The sequence below is a fragment of the Stigmatopora argus genome, chromosome 11, assembly GCF_051989625.1.
Source record: "Stigmatopora argus isolate UIUO_Sarg chromosome 11, RoL_Sarg_1.0, whole genome shotgun sequence".
Lineage (NCBI taxonomy): Eukaryota > Metazoa > Chordata > Actinopteri > Syngnathiformes > Syngnathidae > Stigmatopora > Stigmatopora argus.
In genome coordinates this window covers 8042546-8060540 of record NC_135397.1, presented here as the reverse complement: position 1 = coordinate 8060540, position 17995 = coordinate 8042546, and the positions used below count along the sequence as shown (strand labels likewise).

The window sequence follows — 17995 nt, the reverse complement described above, 5'->3', positions numbered from 1 at the left end:
TGGATGAACGTGACATAATCATATTTGCTTTTTGCTCATTTTGTAATGTGCAAGGCAAGAAAGAAAATAAATTCAAAATAAAAATAGTCTTGCAGGACCTGAGCTTCCTTTCAAATCCTCAAATGCCTTCAAATAATTTTAATAATGGTGATTTATTTCTTTGAAGCTTAAATTTGAATTAAACATCCATTTATATATATATATATATATATATATATATATATATATATATATATATATATATATATATATATATATATATATATATAAAAAGAATACTTCATTGCAAACAACTGTATATCTCAACCCATCCTCTCACTAATGTCAAGCTATCAACCCCCTATAAAATGTTAAGTTTACATAAAATTTATGACAGTAGTTTTGACACATTATTCATAACATAAATCATTTGAAGTACTGTATTTATAGAAATTCTCATGCTTTATGGATTGAAATTTGTTGTTATTTAGAACGTATATCAAATCCCATTCATTTTCTGCACCACTTATGTCAGACAATAGGTGAGGTAGTACACTCTAAATTCAGCATTTATGTTTACATCTATAATAGAGGTGTTGCAATATTGATTTGGACCGTCTTGTTTTGGTATAGAATTCAATTTGAGGTTCATTATAGCTTATTAAGTATGTGCTTAACAAGGCCACAACAGTGTTCTGATGCAGCTAAAATAGCATTTTGGTACAGCATTTGGGTGGCAAACGAATGTTAACATTAGACAAACTGAAATGCATGGAGATTTAAAAATGACTTTTTCACAAAAACCCATAGATAACGTCACAGAGCCTCTCGAGAGACACTAATAGCAGACAAAAATGTTTTGCCACTGCCTCTGCTGCAGCTTTCCTGTCAACATTACGCCAATAGTTTGAGCTTTCCTACAATATCGCAAGAAAATATTGTGCCATGAGATTGATACAATGACAATATTGATCCATAAAATTTAAATATCAATACATCCCAAATATATACAGTAGATAATGTTGTGCCTGCGATGTGGACCACTACCCTGACTATGGCATTAAAAAGTTATGCCATTGCAAATTTTCTTATTCATTGCGATTATTACTAGCAGCACTATAGACATTGAATGCACTTTGTATTGTCATGTTAGCATTTCTACTGTGGGATTCCGTGTTTCCCATTTGTAGGTTGTAGATTACATACAATGCTCTTTTTACAACTATATAGGACTCTTTTAGAATGAGAATTAGATGTGGGTGTTTCACAATACATAAAAAAAGAAGTGATTTAAGTCTTTTGTGGTGGTCTACAGAAATGCACAGCAGCAGCCGATAGGGCAACAGTTCTTTCAACTTCTTTCAGTTTTGCATTGATCCACGTCTCCTTCCATCCATACATGTGCTAATAACATTCTCTCTCTGGAGTGACTGTAGTCAAGCAGCATCCGATCACGAGGCAGGTGTGGTCAGGAACCGTCAAAGCTGTAAGACACAAAGGGAAATGTGCAATTACTGCATATTTATGCAAGGAATGTATGGGCTGTGAGCGATCGTGTGTGGTCAGCAGAATGCAAGGATCCTTACTCCCGTGGTTAAGATGGAGGCTGATTTATTCCGCCACTACGAGCTACTTTGTCATTAAATATTAACCGCCACCATCACTCACTAGCAGTCAGTACATTAAAACCAGGGTCACGCCAGGGTAACCTATCACCGTGGCACGTACACGCAAATACACCAGGGTATGGGTATTTAGTGGTATTAAACATTGAGGTTAGAAAGCTCGATATTTTATATCGACAGATAGACGACAAAGTATTAATCCATTGAAAAGCGAGCTGACCCCACCTTTGTTTTGTGCGAATAGATTATGCCTACAAGTCTACAAATGCATTTTTAAAAATGGTGTAAAAAGAGGAAATGTACACTATCATATTACCTGCCATTGACAATGATAGACACCCAATTCATTTAAACTGGAGACAATGATGGCGCTAGAGGGCCAATTCATTTCGATGGGAAGGGGCGAATGAGCGTTCATTTGAGAGATTACCATTAAAATTACATAATGCGTTACCCAATGTGGATATGACATTTGGACTGGAATGGTATAATTTGATACTCCAAAATATGTAATGGTATAATGCTTAAAAAGCATGAAATCTTTCCTACATACAAGAAGCTCACCTATCCCAAAGCTTTACACTCTTGCACGGGTTGGTGCAGCAGCCAGCAGATATCAGAACTAGGAGGAAAAAATAAGATTATCAATGAAAGCATTGATGGCACTTTATTCATGAGTCTGTACAGACTGCAGAAGTATTTGCATAAATGTCAACCACTGCAGTAGGGATGCAAAGAATGGTTTCTAATGACCAAATTTCAACCTTGTCAAAGATATGTGGCGCACCTTGAAAGTACATGTAATTCCAGTTGTCCATATGAAATACTTTCTTTTTCTGTCTATTGCTCTTGATTCCTGTCACAGTTGGACAGCCCCTCGTAGTGGTTTTCCCTCCCAGTCATCTTTTCTTGTCTCTTCCTTTGGTGACAGTAGGTGTCAGTCTGCCTCAATCTTTAATGACTATAAACATATATTTTTAAAGAAATTCAGATGCAGCTCATTAGGAACGAATGCAGCGTTGCTATAAATTAGCAATGTTAAAATTGGTTTTTCGTCTAACGACTAAACAACATAATGTTGTAAAATAGTGACCTATATAACTAAACTTTGACTGACTGACAGTTCATTTTATCATGCTAGTTGCCGGATTTTGCTTTCACGTCATGTTACAGTGCCATTGACGTCGGAAGACATCCAATCAATTTGAATCGTCACATTTATAGCATCGTCTCTAGAAACAAACAAATTCAGTTAAAATTCCAAAGACTTCTACAAATGTATAAAACTTAAAGGGCCATCAAAAAACGTTTCTAATTCCAGAACAAAACAGAAACCGAGCTATTATTAGATGGTCTGTTCATCTCAACACTCGTGTGAACTCCACCATGTGACAACTTCACGGGCATCACGAGCCATCTATGCACATTTCATCCACTCAGAGTTTCTGTCACCAAGCAGACGAGACCTTGCGCGTGCGTGTGAGAACGGCCGTCATGTCATGCAAATTCCTTGCATTGTGTACAGCTCCAAACATCACTCCTTTGCATTTGCTAAACTCAATATGCCCTCATTCACACAGTGACCTGCTTGCACCTCGGAGCAGCATCCCAGCGGCCCCGGCTAGCAGAGCGAGACACACATACATACAAACTGAAAGACAAGCCTCTGGGCTGATACACAGCTGTGTCCTCTGGTTCACTTCACTCACTGTGCATGTCAGCGAGTATGATGGACAAGGGTGGATGGATGAAGGAAGAGAGTGTCTATGAAGGCGCACAATTTTTCTGTTCTGATCCAAGGGTTCTGCATTTTTATTTTAAAGACACAGCAAAAAGAAGAAACGCATTTGACGGGGGCTATTTATCATTCATGCGCACACACCTTCACATGAAAGTATTACCACAATTTGGCTTTGATAAACTCCACACCAGAAGGGAATAACAATAGGCTATACAATTTGAACACACAAAACCATATATCTTATTCATGTTTAATAGTGTTAGTATTACAGCACCTTTACGCATTTATCGGGAAAGTCATTATTTTTGGTAATACGTTTACTTCACATTTAGGCTGCAATGTTGTATTTGAAATAATTCCACCCCCAATGGCATTATAATGCCACAGAGTGACATTTATTTAGGGGGCAGCTAATTTGTTCATTCACCAAGTGCATAGCCGAAAATTAAAAGCAACACCTGAATGGACGTCCTCCACTGTCAATGGCAGCCAGTGAGTTAAATGACAGCCCTGTAAAGGGTTAATGGTCTTTGTGCACTACCATTAATTTTGCAATGCGTGTCTTTGTTGAAATATGAGGACAAAAAGAGGGCATCAAAGCTGACTGGAGATAAATGACCATGAAAGCAGCTGTTGGCCTAGTTAGCAGGACAGTACTTAACACGGGACATCTGATTATACACACACGCGTGCGCACACAAAAGTATATTACAATCGCATGCTCTCTCAAAAAAAAATCCCAGACAAAGCTTAATAAGTCTGAAAAAACCACTAGACATTTGCTAACCTCAGACTGTGGTGTAACGGATAGAATGTTGATGTTCATATATTTTTATACCCCTTATCTCACTGTAATCTACCATCTTATTATCCAGCAAGCTTCCAGGTCACTGATGTATGACTCTACTGCTAAATATTCACAAGCCTCACTAACTTTTGGCCCAAGCCGCATGGAGCTCTTAATTTTGTTTACGCTCTTTCAATCCATAACAACCAACTTTCATGCAGCCTAATTGAAATGCCGCATTTTTATTATGGTGGAACTAATTAAACACTGGTGTCAACAACGATTACCGCTATGAAGCACTTTCCACCCAAAGGAGATGATTCGCATATGTGCAACAACGTAAAACAAAACAGTACCAGAACCCACTTGAAAAAAGAAAAATCATCATGAATCACTTATTAATACATAATACCAAAACATAGGCCTACGAAAAGGCACAGTCTTCAAATACAGTTTTAATAAACGAAAATACAATGCAGGGGTTATGGATGGTGCAGCATACATTTGCCTGACATCATTTGACGAAGTTTGGGATCAAAACGTATTCAGTGGCTGTGAGATTGTGATTGGCCAGTGATTGCCTGTTTCTGTGTGTACACTACAAGTCTAGTTGCCAGAATTGTACTGTTAAAAATAATGGGAAAAACATAAAATAACATAAGCTCAATATAGTGCTTTAGTAACCATCAAGTTTATTTTTGTATTTTTTTTAATGAAAATCTTGATCATATACATTCAACATTCTTAGGTTGTACGCAGTAATTAACATGAAGCCAGTCTTGATGGTGATAACATTACGTCGCTCCTTTGCTTATTTGCTAACTATAGAACTAATGCCGATCCATTGGTGAAGGTGCTCTGCTGATTATGAAAACGTGACTCCCTGAGATCATAAAAATGTTCGCACGTATGAAGATAAACTTCCATTTTTCAATGTAGTATTTACTGATTTTATAAAGGTGTCAAAGCCCCTCAACTCATTGGCTGCCACTGATGTCACTAGACGACCAATCCATTTGAAATGGAAGGGATGGCAGTGAATGAACGAACTTTCATTTGCTTGCACTTCAAATGGATTGGCCGTCTACTGGTAAGAAACTAGCAATAAAGTCACTTAAATTCATATCAGAATGATGAAAAGAGCCGCATGGCTGAACGGCTAACATCAACAGTGGCACTGAAAAGTTAAATTAGATATTTTGAATTCTCCTTTTTGTTAATAAACTCCACCCGTCATGAGACTGATGCCGAAAATTACTTTCCAGCTGACTGCTGCTGCAGTGGCTGCTACCACTGCTGACTGTACTGGGTTATAACTAACCTGCTTGCTACTGCAAAATTTGAGACCTGAACCCACTCCAGCGATTTCAATGACATATTATCAATTTATGCACTGCTCTTCCTCTGCCGCACATATCTTTTTCTGAAGATGTGCAAAAAATAAAAATACCTGTCTCCTTTCACAATAACAAATAAATAAATCTCATTATAAGCGTAGGTGTTGAAAGTCTATGATACTATATTTAATTGCTCTTAACAGCATCATTTTTTATCTTTGCCTTTTCTCATTAAGTTCATGCAAAATGGATAAACTTGAAGACACCCACTTTGGTTACTTCACATTTTCCTCACTTGCCTGTCTTGTAAGGTGCTGAGTGGCCTTGAGATAGCAAAATGTCGATGCGCTTTAGCGGGCTCACGAGAGGAATAAATGAGCTTCTAGTTGTCTGATATTTATGTACATGGGTCCATTGAATTACCTTCTTGTAGTTTCTATACATGTCAAAGATAAAAGCTTTCGCATTGGTAGATATTTTTAACATTTTTCCAATAAACCACTTAGTAATTGTTTAATATCTACATGGAGTTCCCGGAGGAACGATCAAGGATCAAAATCCCTTAAAAGCCGGGCTCCTTTTTTCCAAACAAGACACATATTGCACTCGTTGCAACATAGTTAGTGCACGTTTGTTGGCTTAAAGGCTCTTTCACTCTTTTAGAAGAGTTTCTTTCTGGAAAGACCCCAGTTATAATGTGAAAGGTACCCATCCCTAACACCTGACGCTAAAAATAACACCACTGCACACACTCCTCTCACATATGCCAAACACTTCGCACATACTTCCACAATTGCACAGAGATCTTTGGCGCGTGTGTTCGTGTCTATAAAAAAAGGAAACAGATATCATCTTATCAAGATAGCATAGCGCATGGAAATGAGCCTGGCCCCATTAGCAGATGAATGACAGCAAAGCGGTCATTCTCATTTCCTAAATCGTCTGTCAAACTGACAACGATAGGTGCGATTTAAGCACCAAAAATCCTCCTTTGTTTTCTGAAATTTTTAAAACTGCAATGATGTAATGCCATAAGCAGTCATTTTAATGCTATTGAAACAGAGTACTCAATGACCTCCTTCATCAAATGACTGAAGAAATCTATTATGGAATAATTGTTAAAACAGAAAAAGTCTGTCTACATATGCAGTGTTGTTAACAAGTGTTAGTACTTTTTAAACCATTATTATATTTTTTTTTATTCAAATTTTTTAGGGTTGTTAACGATGGTCTATACTTTCACCCAACCTAACACTGTATTCATTTTCAGTCTAAGCTGTCAGAAAAGTCATTTTATTTAAACTAGGAGGAGTGGCTCTGAATGCTAAATTTTATATGCCCTTGATGGCGCTACACCTTCATTCTATTTTGGGGAAAATAATGGATTAGACATGTAATGCCGTCAATGGGTGCCAATAAACTAAGGAAGTAACCCGAAATATAGGAAGTGACCAAAAATATATGTGAGGTTACTCTTGGGTGACAGATTGAATCATCCTTACACAAATTCTCCAGAATCTAGTTAAATGAAAAGAAACTTTATGTAACGGTTCAAAAAAAGGTAGATAGAACTGATTAAGTAGTATGGCAGCTGGACCAAAGCAAATGACAGTCTCTGTGAAGCTGGGTGTTGGACTCAAAGTCACCTTAATTAAAGAGCAATGAAGCTGTGATCTGACAACCAGAACAGTCTGCCAGAAAAGCAAATGAGAACATAGTTCAAATGGAACTCTGGTGCATAAAAAGGTCTGAATTTCTTAAATTATTTCAATTTTCTGGGAATTTTTAGGTATTTTTATTCACAATCCAGGCAGCTTCAGCAAATAGCCACTCATATCCGTGGTATCTGCTCTGTGGTCGTCATGGTAACAAAGTCATCTCATAGTTGGAAGTGCAGTGAAGGTGACCAAGGTGAACTGTGGCCTACTTTTATGAGACAGCAATTCAATCTCAAAACAGTCTGAACTCGGTAGGGATACAAAAAAAGAGGGTACAATGTATGCTGTTTGATGGGCAATTTTGACAAAAGCGTGTCACTTAAATTGTAGAAATTTCAATACATTTATGAACGTTTATTCACACGCTGTCATCCGCTTCAAATAGATTGGACACTTGGCACCAGGGGAAAAAACATAGTATTGTTGAACACTATTTAATATGTTATTAAGACGCTTTTATGCGTGTTAATTGTGCAAAAATGCATGTTTTCCAACAGTGAATCTGCAATCAAAGTCGTATTATCACGGCATGAACGCCTCATTTAATCGAAACGCTCTTAATTAGCTCCGACAACCTTCATTTCTTATTTGTTTCTGTTTACAAAAGCATTGCTAAAAAACAGCATGTAAACTATTTTTTCTCTTCTTTTTCAGGGTTATGCACACAAACAGCGTATAAGGCCTCTGCAGAATTTAAAAGATTGCAGCCATAATTGCCTGCCTCTAAGTAAAATACATAATAAAAGGTAAGTACAGTATTTTTCGGACTATACGTTGCACTATAAGTAGCACTAGCCAAAGACTATTTAATAACACATGCAAGTAATCAATGTGAATTTAAATACAAATGAACATTACCCTGTGCCTACCGTTGTACAGACTCTGTTGGTGGTGTGTCAGTTCCTCTCCAGCAGCCCTCCTGTGAACCATGTCTCGGTTTGGGGAGCCTCCACTCCTGCCCCCCTTGCTATATTCCAACCCTGGCCCAATTGGATAGTGATGGTGGTGTCGTATAGATTCTGGACTCCCAACAATCACTCGTGCTTTTCGAAGATGTTCAGGTGTTCCTAGAACTTTCTTGGCCTCAAGGCTCCCACAGCTTGCTCCCATGGCCTTTTCTGGACGGTGTCTTTGACTCAACTCTGGGCTGGACTTGGCTATGCCCTTCCCACAACCTGGTGATACTTGTCCTAAAATTAATAACTGCTTCTGGGCAAGTAGGTCAGAGCTGCAGGCTTTGCGATAGGAGTCACGGGGTTGCCTGTGGGGAGACTTGTGTTTCTCGGGGCTGTGTCCTCCACATCCTTGTGGTTCCAAGTTGGTAAGGGACCCCCCTCGTGGGCGGCACGGCTGGGGGAAGGTATGATATTCTGGGGTGGAGCTATGCCTCCTGCCTGTGGGATCGCATGCATCTCCCATTCGGGTTGGTGGTTCCAAGGAAGCATATCTTGATCCACGGCTAGCAGATGAACCCAAAGGTGAGGTTTTGTGCTGAGTGTTATCAGGGCTGTCTGTGCTTCCTGCACTGGAGGTGCTGCTACCGTCACCAACATCACGCAGAAGGCCAGGGGCACATAAACCTCCCCCCAGCTGAGACAAGCTGTTCTGGCTGTCAATAGAAGTCCTGCAGCCAGGCACCTCTTGACCACTGCCACTTCTCCCTAATGCAAGCACAGATGCCCTTTCCTCCTCCAGCATGAGGCACACCTCTTTAAGCTCCAAATTATCTCGTATAACATCACTCTGCCGCTGTTCTAACTCTTTTAGCTTCTGCAGGTAGATAGCCACCTCTTTTCTCATCAGGCCGCTACTGTAACGGCCCAAGCGCTGCCACTCTCGCGTCATCCTTTTCCCTTTCTGACGGTCATCGTCCAAGAAGCAGCAGAGGTCCCGGAGCTCTTGGTTATCTTCTTGCAATTTCTGGTTCACGTCCTAGTTTTTAAGGTACAAAAGAGAAAAGCTCACACACTGCAGTAAAGTATTAGGAATAATCATTTCTTAAGTGGTTTTCTTCTTTGCTTAACATGAAGTTTAATGAGTATCATTTAGCTGTGGGAGAGGCGGTAGTCTGTAATCACGTATCTATGGAATCACATGTGGGTACAGTTCATAAGTTCACATGCCAATTATCAGATAGCATCATCATCACAACTCATAAGTCAACAGCAAATGTAACACGGCAGGATTTCCTCCTCCCCCAGTGCTTTATAAGTCTAACTCCAGTTATGTTAATCAACTTTGTGCAATTAATTTTGGCTACAACACCAAATAATACACACACAACGTATCAAATCTTTGTAAACACGATGAAAACAGTTAAAAATGCAATTTTGAATTTTGTAGAATGTGGTACACTAAATTTGTTCACATACTCTGCATATTCTGAGTTTTGCCCATGCCCATAAGACCGGGAGTGACACCTCTGCTTTTTATAATACTCTTATTAATTTGAGATTCATCCATTCATTTTCTGAACCCATTGGTTTGCAGGGGTGCTGGAGCCTATCCCAGCTAATTATGGGAACAAGCAGACCTACAACTATTCATGCTCAGATTCATACGTAGGTATAATTTAGTGTTCAATTCGAACCTGCATGTTTTGGGGATTTAGGAGGAAACCAGAGTACCTGGAGAAAACCCACACAAGCCCAGGGAGAACGCTAACCACTTGACCACCCTTAATTTTATACATTTTAACAAAGAAATTCTTGAAGTCATATTAAAAAATTCACATGTAAAACATTTTACTGTGGGTCACCATACTTTGTGTACATAAACAAAGAATAGCTTTTCAAAACTGAATCATCATCCAGTTTTCTAACAAAGTGCTACCTCTATGTTTCTCTACACAGTCTAATGTTCCTTAGTCAATTTTAAATATATATATACATTTTTCCTGGGCATTCTTCCAAGGCTTTTCCTGCTCTACTCTCAGCCCACCTCACCTTTAAACTCCGGATCTCATTAAGGTGTTGCTGTAGCCTTCTATTGACTTCCCGCATCAGGTTCCCGTGCTCCACGATGACACCCCTCTTCTCCGTCTCGGTCTTCCGCAACTGTCTTACCAGCTCGTCTTTACCCCACAGAAGCAGATCCTCATCGGGTACCTTGGCGATGTCGTGACTCTCTGTCCTTTTCTGTGCTTTGTCTCTTGCGCTTTTCTCCATCCTTTCAAACTCCAATAGGGACCCCAAAAAGTAGTGTCCAAAAGAAATCGTAAGACCGAGAAAGCACTGATCTTATCCAGTCCCGTTCGGGTTCCCCAGACCACCCTTTCTGATGTATCGGAATCGCTGTCATTTAAGGCGCTCCTTCCATAGCCTATGATACCCGGATTATCGCCGGAGCTGTGTGAGACAATGAGCGGCTTGACGATAGGTGCCGGTCGGTCTCTCTTCCGGTGCTTGAGGCCGCCATGCGTCTACCATCCTCTGCTCGGTGCCCACCACCGTTGCGCAGGGAAGAGGAGGGACCGAACGGCGATGCTGCAGGTGCAGAGAGAGTCAGGATGAGCCGGTGTGTGCATGTTGGAATGTCACTGCATGCCCGTCTTCGGAGATCTAGCTTTGTGCGTCACCTGGTGTCCGCTTTAGAACAGTGCAACCAAAGTAGTATATACGTATGTAGTAGTTCTTGAATCGAATTGAATGCCTTTATTGTCATTATACTAGTATAATGAGATTTAAACATTCACCATGAAGTGCACATTTAAATAGTAGTCCTAAAAATATTTAGGGATCCTAGTTCAGTGCTCCTTTCATGGGTTTTCTCCAGGTGCTCCTGTTGCCTGCCCTATTCCAAACAGATGTATGGTTGGTTGGTTGAACACGTTGTGCATGTACTCTGGGTTATATCCTTTTATTGGTTAAGACATTAGGTCCTGCAAATGGAAAAGCTAATATCTGCTCCAAATAACAAAACAGTAGCAGTTCCACTGAGACTTGAACTCAGATCACTGGATTCAGAGTCCAGAGTGCTGACCTTTACACCATGGAACCCATCTGAGCTCATCTGGTGGATCATATGCATTTATTGGTTAAGACATTAGGTCCTGCATAGGGAAGTTGAAATATCTGCTCCAGAAAACAAAAAGGTAGAGGTTCCACTGAGACTTGAACTCAGATCACTGGATTCAGAGTCCAGAGTGCTGACCATTACACCATAGAACCTATTGGTGTTCTTGATGTGATTAATATGGTTTCATTGGTTAGTACAATGTGCTGCTGCAGGTAACAAAAGACATCAGGTTCCACCTAGAGTTGAACTCAGACTGCTGGTTTCAGAGTGCAGAGGGTAGATGTTCCACCGAGACTTGAACTTAAACCACTGAATTGAGAGTCCACAGTGCTAAGCATTCCACAATAGAATCCATTTGTGCATGTACTCTGGGTCATATGCTTATAATTGGTTAAGACATTAGGTCCTGCAAATGGAAAAGCTAATATCTGCTCCAGATAACAAATAGGTAGAGGTTCCACTGAGACGTGAACTGAGATCACTGAATTCAGAGTCCATAGTGCTAACCATTTTTACACCATAGAACCCACCTGAGCATGTTCTGTGGGTCATATGTGTTGCATGGGTTTTCTCCGGCTACTCCCCTTGTCTGCCACATTCCAAAGAGATGCATGGTAGGTAAGGTCATTGAACACTCAAATTTGCTCCTAGGTATGAGTGTGAGCGTAGGTAAACTATTTATTTTCTATACAAACTTTCATATTATTAATGGGTAAAAAGCACTTGGGGGGATTTGGGCTCAGGTCAACAACCTTACTTTCCTGAAATAACAAAACTATAGTCTTCCTTAAATCGTATTACCTGTCTCAAATATTTTAGGAAATAATTGTTCTTTTTTTCCTTCTTGGTCCATCTGTGCAGACAAACAGCTCACTTGTTGGTATAAAATTTGATTTAATAATTTGGGGGCATAAACATAAAGGATGATTTAACTGTCCATTTCACTGCAAATGTTTAACACTAGATGGTAGTACAGGCTTAGCTATGGTGTTACTTCTTTGGATACGTGTACAATAAAATAATCAAGTTTGTAGAGTTTTAAACTTACACCATAGAACGCATCTGAGTATGTCCTGTGGATCATATGCATGTATTAGTTAAGACATTAGGTCCTGCAAAGAGGAGTGGAAATATCTGCTACAGATAACAAAAGGGTAGAGGTTCCACTGAGACTTGAACTCAGATCACTGGATTCAGAGTCCAAAGTGCTGACCATTACACCATGGAACCCATCTGAGCTCATTCTGTGGATCATATGCATTTATTAGTTAAGACATTAGGTCCTGCATAGAGGAGTGGAAATATCTGCTCCAGAAAACAAAAAGGTAGAGGTTCCACTGAGACTTGAACTCAGATCAATGGATTCAGAGTCCAGAGTGCTGACCATTACACCATGGAACCCATCTGAGCACATTTTGTGGATCATATGCATTTATTAGTTAAGCCATTAGGTCCTGCATAGAGGAGTGGAAATATCTGCTCCAGATAACAAAAGGGCAGAGGTTCCACTGAGACTTGAACTCAGATCACTGGATTCAGAGTCCAAAGTGCTGACCATTACACCATGGAACCCATCTGGACTCAGTCTGTGGATCATATGCATTTATTAGTTAAGACATTAGGTCCTGCATAGAGGAGTGGAAATATCTGCTCCAGTTAACAAAAGGGCAGAGGTTCCACTGAGACTTGAACTCAGATCACTGGATTCAGAGCCCAGAGTGCTGACCATTACACCATAGAACCCATCTGAGTTTGGTCTGTGGATCAAATGCATTTATTAGTTAAGACATCAGGTCCTGCATAGAGGAGTGGAAATCTCTGCTCCAGAAAACAAAAAGGTAGAGGTTCCACTGAGACTTGAACTCAGATCACTGGATTCAGAGTCCAGAGTGCTGACCATTACACCATAGAACCCATCTGAGCACGTTTTGTGGATCATATGCATTTATTAGTTAAGACATTAGGTCCTGCATAGAGGAGTGGAAATATCTGCTCCAGATAACAAATCAGTAGTGGTTCCACTGAGACTTGAACTCAGATCACTGGATTCAGAGCCCAGAGTGCTGACCATTACACCATGGAACCCATCTGAGCTCATTCTGTGGATCATATGCATTTATTAGTGAAGACATTAGGTCCTGCATAGAGGAGTGGAAATATCTGCTCCAGAAAACAAAAAGGTAGAGGTTCCACTGAGACTTGAACTCAGATCACTGGATTCAGAGTCCAGAGTGCTGACCATTACACCATGGAACCCATCTGAGCACATTTTGTGGATCATATGCATTTATTAGTTAAGCCATTAGGTCCTGCATAGAGGTGTGGAAATATCTGCTCCAGATAACAAAAGGGTAGAGGTTCCACTGAGACTTGAACTCAGATCACTGGATTCAGAGTCCAGAGTGCTGACCATTACACCATGGAACCCATCTGAGTGTGCTTTGTGGATCATATGCATTTATTAGTTAAGACATTAGGTCCTGCATAGAGGAGTGGAAATATCTGCTCCAGAAAACAAAAAGGTAGAGGTTCCACTGAGACTTGAACTCAGATCACTGGATTCAGAGTCCAAAGTGCTGACCATTACCCCATGGAACCCATCTGAGTGTGATCTGTGGATCATATGCATTTATTAGTTAAGATCAGATTAGGTCCTGCATAGAGGAGTGGAAATATCTGCTCCAGAGTGCTGAACATTACACCATAGAACCCATTTGTGTATGGACTGTGGGTCATATGCTTTTATTGGTTAAAACATGGGGTCCTGCCATAGGGGATTGGAAATATCTGCTCCATGGTAGGGTCGTTGAATAGTCTAATTATCTCCTAGGTATTAATGTAAGCGTAGGTAAACTTTTTATTTTCTATACAAACTTTCATATTATTAATGGGTGAAAAGCACTTGGGGCATTTGGGCTCAGGTCAACAACCTTACTTTCCTGAAATAACAAAACTACAGTTTTCCTTAAATCTTATTACCTGTCTCGAATATTTTTAGGAAATAATTGTTCTTTTTTTCCTTCATGTTCCGTCTGTGCAGACAAACAGCTCACTTGTTGGTATCAGAAAAAATAGGTTCAATAATTTTGGGGCTCAAACCTAAAGGATGTTTTCAAATGTCAATTTCACTACAAATGTTCAACACTAGATGGTAGTACAGGCTTAGCTATGGTTTTCCTTCTTTGGATACGTGTTGTACAATACAATAATCAATAGTTTGTTGAGGTTTAAAAAATAAAACACAATGACGACAGGGACGTAGCTCCTTAGAGTCCTGAGGGTCACGTTTGACCCATCACCCCGGGGGCCCCAGTTTGATGGTGGAGCCAAAGGAGAGTCAAAAACAAATTTAAAATATGCAGAGCTATAACATCGGGTTAAAATGAACTAAAATATTTCTGTCCCCTAGTTTCATCATGTTTCACCAATTTTATTTTCAGAGAGAAACCATTACTACAAACTGAACAAGTAGTTTTTTTTTTGTCCAGTATATTTTTTCCTCCATTTTCCCAAGTTTTACTATTTGCGTTTTACGTGAAGCTGAACTACTAAAAAAACGCTTCTCCTCCATTGTTTTATCATCTGTCTTGTTCTAGGGAAGTGCTGCCGCAGGTAACAAAAGACTTCAGGTTCCCCCAAGAGTTGAACTCAGATCAGTGGATTGAGAGTACAGAGTGCTGACCATTACACCATAGAGCCTCTTTGAGTATGTGCTGTGGGTCATATGTTTTTATTGGTTAAAATATTAGGTCCTGCGTAGGGGAGTGGAAATATCTGCTCAAGATTAGAGCAAGAAGTGTGGATCATATGTTTTTTTTTTAATTTGGACATTAAGTCCTGCATAAAGGAGAGGAAATATCTGCTCCCGATAAGAAATGGTTAGAGGTTCCACTGAGACTTGAACTCAGATCACTGGAGTCAGAGTCCAGAGTGCTGACCATTACACCATAGAGCCCATTGGATCATCAGCTCTGGGTCACATGCTTTTTTTGGTTTGTACATTAGGTCCTGCATAGGGAAGTTGAAATATCTGCTCCAGAAAACAAAACGGTAGAGGTTCCACTGAGACTTGAACTCAGATCACTGGATTCAGAGTCCAGAGTGCTGACCATTACACCATAGAACCCGTCTGAGCATACTCTGTGGATCATATGCATTTATTAGTTAAGACATTAGGTCCTGCAAATGGAAAAGCTAATATCTGCTCCAGAAAACAAAAAGGTAGAGGTTCCATTGAGACTTGAACTCAGATGACTGAATTCAAAGTCCAGAGTTCTAAGCATTACACCATAGAAACCATTTGTGCTCTTAATGTGAGTAATATGGTTTCATTGGTTAGTACAAAGTGCTGCTGCAGGTAACAAAATATTTCAGGTTCCCCCAACAGCTGACCTCAGATTGCTGGATTCAAAGTGCAGAGTGCTGGCCATTACACCATAGAACCGATTTGTGCTTGTACTCGTTTGAACATATACTGTGTAGATCATATGCCTTTGCTGCAGATGTCAAGACACATCGACTTATCATGTCTATTCACGCTAACATGCCACCCTTGACCATCACTGGCTGTAAATGATCACATCACATTGCTTGGCCAATCAGTGCTGCGAGGAATTTATATACATCTTGATTTTTTTTAAAAATTCATACATCTTTGCGTGTCAAGCTTTCATTGTGGATGCCACAGTACTGTGATCCTTAAGGAGTTTATGCTTCTGCCTTTCTATTGCAAGCACACAATGTCGATGTCGACTTGCCTGGATTATATGGCATTAGTTTGCCCACATCAGTCTTGGAGAAGGAGGATTAGTCAACTTGCTCTAGCCGAAAAGCAGATTTGTCAGCCATGCTGTGTTTCCTCTCTTGTTTACTTTACTAATGGACATGACATGGTACTGTACTAAGGTTAAAGAGGTATTGGATTGCTCCTTATTGTAAAGTTTATTTGGTTGTGATGATTTTCTTCTGTCATTTTATTCAGCTGGTCACTGTGATATTTGTCTTTCTCAAAAGTCAAACTTTGTGTGTATTATATCACACAAAGTTTCAGATGCACATGCACGAAAACTAATTTTAGGTTCATGCGGAATTTGCTTTTCTGACTCTAGTAGAATACAGATTTATTCCACAACCACTACTGTAGATGGCAGTGGCGTTCATTGTTAGAGTTGCATACAGAGTTGTGGTGCTGCACACCTTCTAAAATATGAACAAAAACCTCTTTCTTCTAACACACATCATTTTGCACACAGTAGTAATGTAGAGTAGGTCTACTCTGAGAGAGGTCCTTAATATGTCTTTGCATCTCCATGCATGCATCTGTGTTCACATCTGTGGAAATATACTAAGCAAAAAAAGAACCTTAACAAAATACTGTAATCTTCTTTTATAACAGTGTTTTGTTAAAGCAGGATTATTCATCCACATAGCTCTGATTTGTTTAATACCACCTTTCCTGTCTCCACTATTCACAATTGTGGCATTCATTATTGTGCTAACTGCAGTTTTAAATAAAAACAAGAGAACTGTAATTATCTTTACTGTTTATGAATTTTGATAGCATTTTAGAAATCATAAGGCTTTTTACTGCTCCAGTCAAATCATGACACTAAAGGCAAAAGACAGCAGCTTCAGTGGTCCATAAATGATAGAGTAATGGTGAAATCCTGGAATGATTTACAGAACAATGGCTGTAGTAACAACACATGAAATGAGAATAGCATCACTATTGTGCACCCTCTGCCCTCCTGCCATAATAGTGTTGCACACCTCTGCAAGAACAGGGGGAAACTGGATTAGTGCAAAAGCTTTAGCGTGAGATGTGATGTTTTTGTGTTGTCACATGGTGCTATCCACTGCAGCTGAAGATCAATCGTGACAGCCCAATTTCACTGACCATGAGGAGTCCCAAGTGCTTTAAACATCGACCTTTCTTTATCTTCTTCAGCTTTTTGCCTAACTGCCTTTTCCATTTACAAAAATGAGTCTTTCTGATGTTGAGGTCAGGAAAGTGTACCCTTTGAACGCAAGCAACTGAAGTGACTTTGAGTGGAAGTGTATGTTTACAGGGTAACCAATCAATGTTATTTGTGATAATGTGAATAAATTGCAACACCTTTATTTTTTTAAAGTATTTTGCATGATCCATCTATCATTGTTGAACTGTTTCTGTACAGATTGGTTGATTCAAATGTTCCCCTATGTATTGCCGATTCTATGGCCTCTACAACTCACAACATTTCCAAATAGAACAGAAAACACGACACAATACCACTAGTCGAAATAGTCATCCAAATTGTAGCTTGTCCTCATAATGTTTGATGGCAAATTCTTCATAACAATAAAATGATTCTGTAAAAGCCCATGAAAAAGGAACCGTGAATCCTTAGAAATTTTTAAATTGACTTAAATTGAATAAAAGTAAGTGCATCTTAACTGAAAGCTATGAGTGACTTAACAATAAAAACAATGTACTTTTTTTTCTTTCCTTGCCCCTATTATTACTATTACAATACCAATATCATGCACCACCACTCTTTTAAGTGTGAAAACAAACCCATGGGACAACAAACCCCAATCTCCATTATATATTGTATAGTAAATGCCTCTGATATATAACAAAAACATTTAAATTATTTCCTGTGCGGACAGATGAGATTTCAGTGTTCTGAGGCACATCTGTGGTAAACTGACATGGGAAGTAACAATTTAAGGACATTCAATGTACGTCATTTAAAATGGTATAATAAGCGGCACTATGTCGTCACATTCTTGGTTAGAATGAGTATATT

At 39.5% G+C, this 17995-nt stretch overlaps 1 protein-coding gene and 13 non-coding genes across 15 annotated transcripts; all 14 read right to left on the bottom strand.

Moving 5' to 3' along the window:
• Positions 1-249: 249 nt before the first annotated feature.
• On the bottom strand, positions 250-10698 carry ccdc85a (coiled-coil domain containing 85A). 2 transcript variants are annotated; one of them, XR_013303863.1, is made up of 4 exons: positions 10133-10698; positions 8046-9119; positions 2169-2226; positions 250-1463 (listed from the first exon to the last, which is right to left on the bottom strand). XR_013303863.1 is itself a non-coding variant. In XM_077613239.1 (4 exons), the coding sequence occupies exons 1-4, from the start codon at positions 10352-10354 to the stop codon at positions 1448-1450; spliced, it is 1359 nt and encodes a 452-aa protein (XP_077469365.1). In that variant the 5' UTR covers positions 10355-10698; the 3' UTR covers positions 251-1447. The 2 variants fall into 2 exon arrangements, 1 of the variants encoding a protein (XP_077469365.1); XM_077613239.1 differs by having other exon boundaries at positions 251-1463; positions 8057-9119.
• Positions 10699-11113: 415 nt separating this feature from the next.
• Positions 11114-11185, bottom strand: trnaq-cug (transfer RNA glutamine (anticodon CUG)). Its single transcript has one exon. It is a non-coding gene; the product is annotated as a tRNA-Gln (tRNA).
• Positions 11186-11284: 99 nt separating this feature from the next.
• trnaq-cug (transfer RNA glutamine (anticodon CUG)) lies at positions 11285-11356 on the bottom strand. The gene has a single exon. It is a non-coding gene; the product is annotated as a tRNA-Gln (tRNA).
• Positions 11357-12362: 1006 nt separating this feature from the next.
• trnaq-cug (transfer RNA glutamine (anticodon CUG)) lies at positions 12363-12434 on the bottom strand. The gene has a single exon. It is a non-coding gene; the product is annotated as a tRNA-Gln (tRNA).
• A 99-nt stretch (positions 12435-12533) lies between these two features.
• Positions 12534-12605, bottom strand: trnaq-cug (transfer RNA glutamine (anticodon CUG)). Its single transcript has one exon. It is a non-coding gene; the product is annotated as a tRNA-Gln (tRNA).
• A 99-nt stretch (positions 12606-12704) lies between these two features.
• trnaq-cug (transfer RNA glutamine (anticodon CUG)) lies at positions 12705-12776 on the bottom strand. Its single transcript has one exon. It is a non-coding gene; the product is annotated as a tRNA-Gln (tRNA).
• A 99-nt stretch (positions 12777-12875) lies between these two features.
• trnaq-cug (transfer RNA glutamine (anticodon CUG)) lies at positions 12876-12947 on the bottom strand. The gene has a single exon. It is a non-coding gene; the product is annotated as a tRNA-Gln (tRNA).
• Positions 12948-13046: 99 nt separating this feature from the next.
• Positions 13047-13118, bottom strand: trnaq-cug (transfer RNA glutamine (anticodon CUG)). Its single transcript has one exon. It is a non-coding gene; the product is annotated as a tRNA-Gln (tRNA).
• A 99-nt stretch (positions 13119-13217) lies between these two features.
• On the bottom strand, positions 13218-13289 carry trnaq-cug (transfer RNA glutamine (anticodon CUG)). Its single transcript has one exon. It is a non-coding gene; the product is annotated as a tRNA-Gln (tRNA).
• A 99-nt stretch (positions 13290-13388) lies between these two features.
• On the bottom strand, positions 13389-13460 carry trnaq-cug (transfer RNA glutamine (anticodon CUG)). Its single transcript has one exon. It is a non-coding gene; the product is annotated as a tRNA-Gln (tRNA).
• Positions 13461-13559: 99 nt separating this feature from the next.
• Positions 13560-13631, bottom strand: trnaq-cug (transfer RNA glutamine (anticodon CUG)). The gene has a single exon. It is a non-coding gene; the product is annotated as a tRNA-Gln (tRNA).
• Positions 13632-13730: 99 nt separating this feature from the next.
• On the bottom strand, positions 13731-13802 carry trnaq-cug (transfer RNA glutamine (anticodon CUG)). The gene has a single exon. It is a non-coding gene; the product is annotated as a tRNA-Gln (tRNA).
• A 1285-nt stretch (positions 13803-15087) lies between these two features.
• On the bottom strand, positions 15088-15159 carry trnaq-cug (transfer RNA glutamine (anticodon CUG)). The gene has a single exon. It is a non-coding gene; the product is annotated as a tRNA-Gln (tRNA).
• A 99-nt stretch (positions 15160-15258) lies between these two features.
• trnaq-cug (transfer RNA glutamine (anticodon CUG)) lies at positions 15259-15330 on the bottom strand. The gene has a single exon. It is a non-coding gene; the product is annotated as a tRNA-Gln (tRNA).
• Between the last annotated feature and the right edge of the window lie 2665 nt (positions 15331-17995).

Bases quoted from the DNA above. Each gene is read 5' to 3' on its own strand.
- ccdc85a (XM_077613239.1), bottom strand. From the start codon at position 10,354: ATGGAGAAAAGCGCAAGAGACAAAGCACAGAAAAGGACAGAGAGTCAC. The intron at 9,120-10,132 runs GTGAGGTGGGCT...CTTAAAAACTAG, and splicing joins ATGAGATCCGGAGTTTAAAG to GACGTGAACCAGAAATTGCA. The intron at 2,227-8,056 runs GTAGGCACAGGG...TTTTCCTCCTAG, and splicing joins CCAACAGAGTCTGTACAACG to TTCTGATATCTGCTGGCTGC.